At 38.4% G+C, this 5,096-nt stretch overlaps 1 protein-coding gene across 1 annotated transcript; it reads left to right on the forward strand.

Moving 5' to 3' along the window:
• Positions 1-1,468: 1,468 nt before the first annotated feature.
• Positions 1,469-4,287, forward strand: LOC138829675 (zinc finger protein 268-like). The gene is given in 2 exon segments (XM_070026149.1): positions 1,469-2,741; positions 2,826-4,287. Coding segments are annotated over 2 exon segments (2,145 nt in total). The 5' UTR covers positions 1,469-1,490; the 3' UTR covers positions 3,720-4,287.
• Positions 4,288-5,096: the final 809 nt, after the last annotated feature.

Consider the following 5,096-nt stretch of genomic DNA (forward strand, 5'->3'; position numbering starts at 1 on the left):
TTATCTCCAAATCTCCTCACAATCTACAAATGTAGCTGGGACTGAAACTAGCAGAATGCTAGCTTTGAACAAAAGAGCTGAGTTCAAGCCACCCAATTGGCAAAATAAGTTGAAAGCTGGGGAATATCAACCAGGAAGTTGGTAAGAAATGAGAAACAAGGTTTAGGAGCAAGTTTGTGAACATGATGTCTAAGACCTTACAGTAATGATGACCCATCCTACCAATAGTTCTTCTCTACTTGTTTATAACAGGACACTGTGTTCCTAAACCTAAATTGATTGCCAAGCTGGAGCAAGGGTCAGAACCATGGATAAGAGAAGCCTCAGAGAAGAATCTCACAGGTGAGATAAAGCATCTTGCATGGTGGTTTTGTAGCCAGAGTCCACTTGGTAAGTTTAATGAGCTGTACTGAGTAATAATGTTCCTGGTTCCCCTGAGTTATATGTGGCAGAGAACTAGGTGATCCTTTGTCTCAAGGACATGACAATCAAGAATTTACATGGAGACAAATTGATTTGGCTGTCCCAGTATAGTTAAAGTGAGCAATTTTCTATTTATTTGTAGAAATCATTCTTAAACAGAAAAAGGAAATGAGAAATGTAGAAAATGATGTCTCATTTTCATTGAAACAAGGTATGAGGAAATAAGGAGTATGCCAGGACTGCTACCTGTGATGAGGGAAATTGCTTCTTGGTGATGGTGGAAGTGAGTGAGATTCAGAAGCAAAGCTTTTGGTTCATAGGAGATGACTACCTGGGTGGTGAGCTGTAGTATCTTTGGTCTTTAATGGTTGTGAAGGAGCAGAAGTGTTAGAAAAGGAAATTTGATGAGAATTTGACTAAGGGTGAGGGAAACCAATTTTTAAAATGCCACCAATCCCTAAAGTAATTCTTAGTGAGAAGTTAGAACTGAAGAGATGGAGGTATAAATCCTTACTCTCAGGAACCTTCCATGCTTAGCGGAAAGGCCAAGGGATGTATCAAACACCCTAATGGTCCCTAAATCTAGACAGTATTTCTGTTCCGCACCTAATGGTTGAGAAGCAAAGCAGCAAAATATATAAATTATTTCCACAAATTAAAAGAAAAATATAGCTATTCCCTTATGACCAAACCTTAAAGGCAAATGTTTAGTACTCAGCTTATAACTAATAGTGTGTAGATGAATCATTTGAGTAATTAATTCCTTGAGAAAAACAGAAAAAAACAGAAACAGAAAAACATTATTTACCATTGTAAAATGTCAGTGCTACTTTCTTAACTAATACATTACAGAGAAAAGCTTATATTCTGCATCAAAGAGTTCCTGCTTTGATCTTGTAACAGTTAGGATGCATGGAAATGCCTTTACTGTTACATTAAGGAATCTTGAGGTCTCATTTCTGTTTTTGTCTGTCTTTCTATATCTCATTGTAGATGTCCAAGAAAAGGAGTACAGGACTAAGACCTGTCAGGAGAATCCCTACGATTGTCTGTCTGAAGTCGGAGTCATGAATACTAACACAGGGGAGAACAATGTGAAATTAATAACAACTTTTAATTTGAGGTCAAAACCTAAGTCAGAGCTGATTAGGAATAATGGGAAATCCTTAGGGATAAGGACAGAGGAGTTCAGGAAGTGTCAGAACATGCTTCTCCATGGCGAGTCTAATGGGATATGTGCTGCTTATAGTCCTGGAGTATCTCCTGTAGTTAAAGAATCTAACCAATGTGGACATTCTTTCACCCGGAAGACACACCTTACTGTCCATCAGAGAACACACACAGGAGAGAAACCTTATGAATGTAATGTGTGTGGGAAGTCTTTCAGCCGGAAGACAACCCTTACTGTCCATCTGACAACACACACAGGAGAAAAGCCTTATGAATGTAACCTGTGTGGAAAGTCTTTCACTCAGAAGTCACAGCTTACTGTCCATCAGCTAACACACACATGAGAGAAACCTTATGAATGTAATGTGTGTGGAAAGTCTTTCAGCCAGAAGGCACACCTTACAGTCCATCAGACAACACACACAAGAGAGAAACCCTATGAATGTAACGTGTGTGGAAAGTCTTTCATCCGGAAGGCAAACCTTACTTTTCATCAGAAAATTCACACAAGAAAGACACTTTATGAATGTAACAAATGTGGAAAATCTTTTCACTTGAAGGCATATCTTTCTGTCCATCAGAGAATACACACAGGAAAGAAACCTTATGAATGTAACAAATGTGGGAAGTCTTTCACCCAGAAGACAACCCTTAATGTCCATCAGACAACACACACAGGAGAGAAACCTTATGAATGTAACCTGTGTGGAAAGTCTTTCACTCAGAAGTCACAGCTTACTGTCCATCAGCTAACACACACAGGAGAGAAACCTTATGAATGTAATGTGTGTGGAAAGTCTTTCAGCCAGAAGACACACCTTACTGTCCATCTGACAACACACACAGGAGAGAAACCTTATGAATGTAACCTGTGTGGAAAGTCTTTCAGCCAGAAGTCACACCTTACTGTCCATCTGACAACACACACAGGAGAGAAACCTTATGAATGTAACCTGTGTGGCAAGTCTTTCACTCGGAAGGCACAGCTTACTGTCCATCAGCTAACACACACAGGAGAGAAACCTTATGAATGTAATGTGTGTGGAAAGTCTTTCAGCCAGAAGGCACACCTTACTGTCCATCAGACAACACACACAAGAGAGAAACCTTATGAATGTAATGTCTGTGGAAAGTCTTTCATCCGGAAGGCAAACCTTACTTTTCATCAGAAAATTCACACAAGAAAGACACTTTATGAATGTAACAAGTGTGGAAAATCTTTTCACTTGAAGGCATACCTTACTGTCCATCAGAGAACACACACAGGAGAGAAACCTTATGAATGTAACAAATGTGGGAAGTCTTTGACCCAGAAGACAACCCTTATTGTCCATCACACAACACACACAGGAGTGAAACCATACAAATGTAATATATGTGGAAAGTCTTTCACCCAGAAGGCACAAATTAAAATCCATCAAACAACACACACAGGAGAGAAACCTTATCAGTGTAATGTGTGTAGAAAGTCTTTCACCCAGAAAGGAAACCTTAGGATCCATCAGACAACACATACAGGAGAGAGACCTTATGAATGTAGCAGGTGTGGAAAGGTTTTTGCCCAGAAAACAAGCCTTACTATCCATGAGACAATACACACAGGAGAGAAACCTTATGAATGTAATGTGTGTAGATAGTCTTTCGCCATGAAGTCACAACTTACTGCTCATCAGGCAACACATACAGGACAGAGACCTTATGAATGTAGGAGGTGTGGAAAGTCTTTCACCAAGAAAATCGGCCTTATTTTCCACGAGAGCAAACACACGGGAGAAAAACCTTATGGATGTAGCTGGTGTGGAAAGTCTTTCATCCAGAAGTCGATCCTTAAATCACATCAGATATTACACACAGGAGAGAAACCTTATGAATGTATGGAGTGTGGAAAGTCTTTCAGGTGGAAGGCAGCACTTAACATCCATGAGATAATGCACACAGGAGAGAAACCTTATGAATGTAACAGCTGTGGAAAGTCTTTCACCAGGAAGGTATACCTTTCTGACCATCAGAGAACACACACAGGAGAGAAACCTTTTGAATGTGACCTGTGTGGAAAGTCATTCAGCCACAAGGGAAACCTTACTGTCCATCGGAAAACACACAGGAGTAAAACTTTAGGAATGTAACAGCTGTGGATAGAGTTTCACACAGAATTCAGCCCTTATTTTTCATCAGAGAGCACAACACAGGAGAGAAGCCTTATGACTGCAACAAATGTGTAAAGAACCATCCACTGGAGGCCACAGCCTAGCATATAAGAAAATTCACCCAAATGAGAAATCTCTAGAATGTAACAAGTAGGGAAAGCCTTTCATTTGGAAGAGAAGTCAGTTTGCAATAGAGAACCCACACAGGATACAAACTTTATCAAGGTAGAAATGTGGAATTCTTCAACCAGAAGGCACAGCTCAGGGTTCATCATTGAACACACACACACATGAGAAATCATAGCAATGTAAAACATGTAGAAAGTTTTTCAAAAAAGTTCTAAGTACTCTCAGTCATTCTTCCCTGAATGTCCATCTTCTAAAATTTCTCAAGTTCCATTTCTAACATTCTCTTTTGGGAGATCTACAAGAAGATGAGTATGTCTAATTTCCTGTTTCATGAAATTCTAGGATGATATGTACCTTTTTCCTTTTATTTTGCTGTTAGTTTCATTTGAACTCATGGCCCTTTACTTCCCTTTGGCTTTTATTCTCAAGCTTAGCACTGTACCCTTTGTGCCACATCTCTAATTTTGAGGTTGTTGTATTTAGTATCATGAGTCCTATCATTGGGAAGCAGTCTACTTTCTTCAAAGGTGTTTACAAAACTTATGTAAGTAAAACTGAAATGTTATAAATTAGGAAAATAAGTAGTTTCATAGAATCTATAAAGAAATTGAGTGATTTAATGGAATTTTGTAACATTTAAAAATGAGAAATATTTGAGAATTATAGATGAGTAATAAAGTTGATTTAGTAAATACTTATTTTATGTGGTGAAATTCAATAAAAGTGACATAGAATCCATTCAGATTTCTTCTGGGAAACAATTTTCAAATTTTTCTGTAAACCTAGAACAACTTCTATAACATCAGTCTCTTCCACTCCTGGAAATGAACAGTTCTGTAATTTTTATAGAGCTGGTACAATTTGTCATATATTCATATAGTCTTTCACAATAGAATAGACAAATTACATACTTTAAGGGATAGAGGTATGGCTTAGTTTTTAGAGCATTAGCAAGTGAGCAAAAGTATCATGTACTGGCTTTGAGTCCCATTCTTGCAGCTTTAAAAAAAGAATATACACAACTTTCCACAATCCCATGTGTAAAAACAGAATTCAGAAGCCCCACATGAACATGTCTCCATAGCAACAGCTTATGAGGACTTTAGAGACATACTTGAGAATGTCCCAATGGTTCATGAATGTCAACCTCTTGGCTTTGAGTGACAGATTACAAGGGAAGGCATGCATCAGCAGGTCACTGGGATGATTACATTGTTTGTGTGTGTA

Source organism: Dipodomys merriami, unplaced genomic scaffold (genome assembly GCF_024711535.1).
Source record: "Dipodomys merriami isolate MVZ:Mamm:240054 unplaced genomic scaffold, mDipMer1.0.p SCAF_175, whole genome shotgun sequence".
In the NCBI taxonomy this organism is placed as follows: domain Eukaryota; kingdom Metazoa; phylum Chordata; class Mammalia; order Rodentia; family Heteromyidae; genus Dipodomys; species Dipodomys merriami.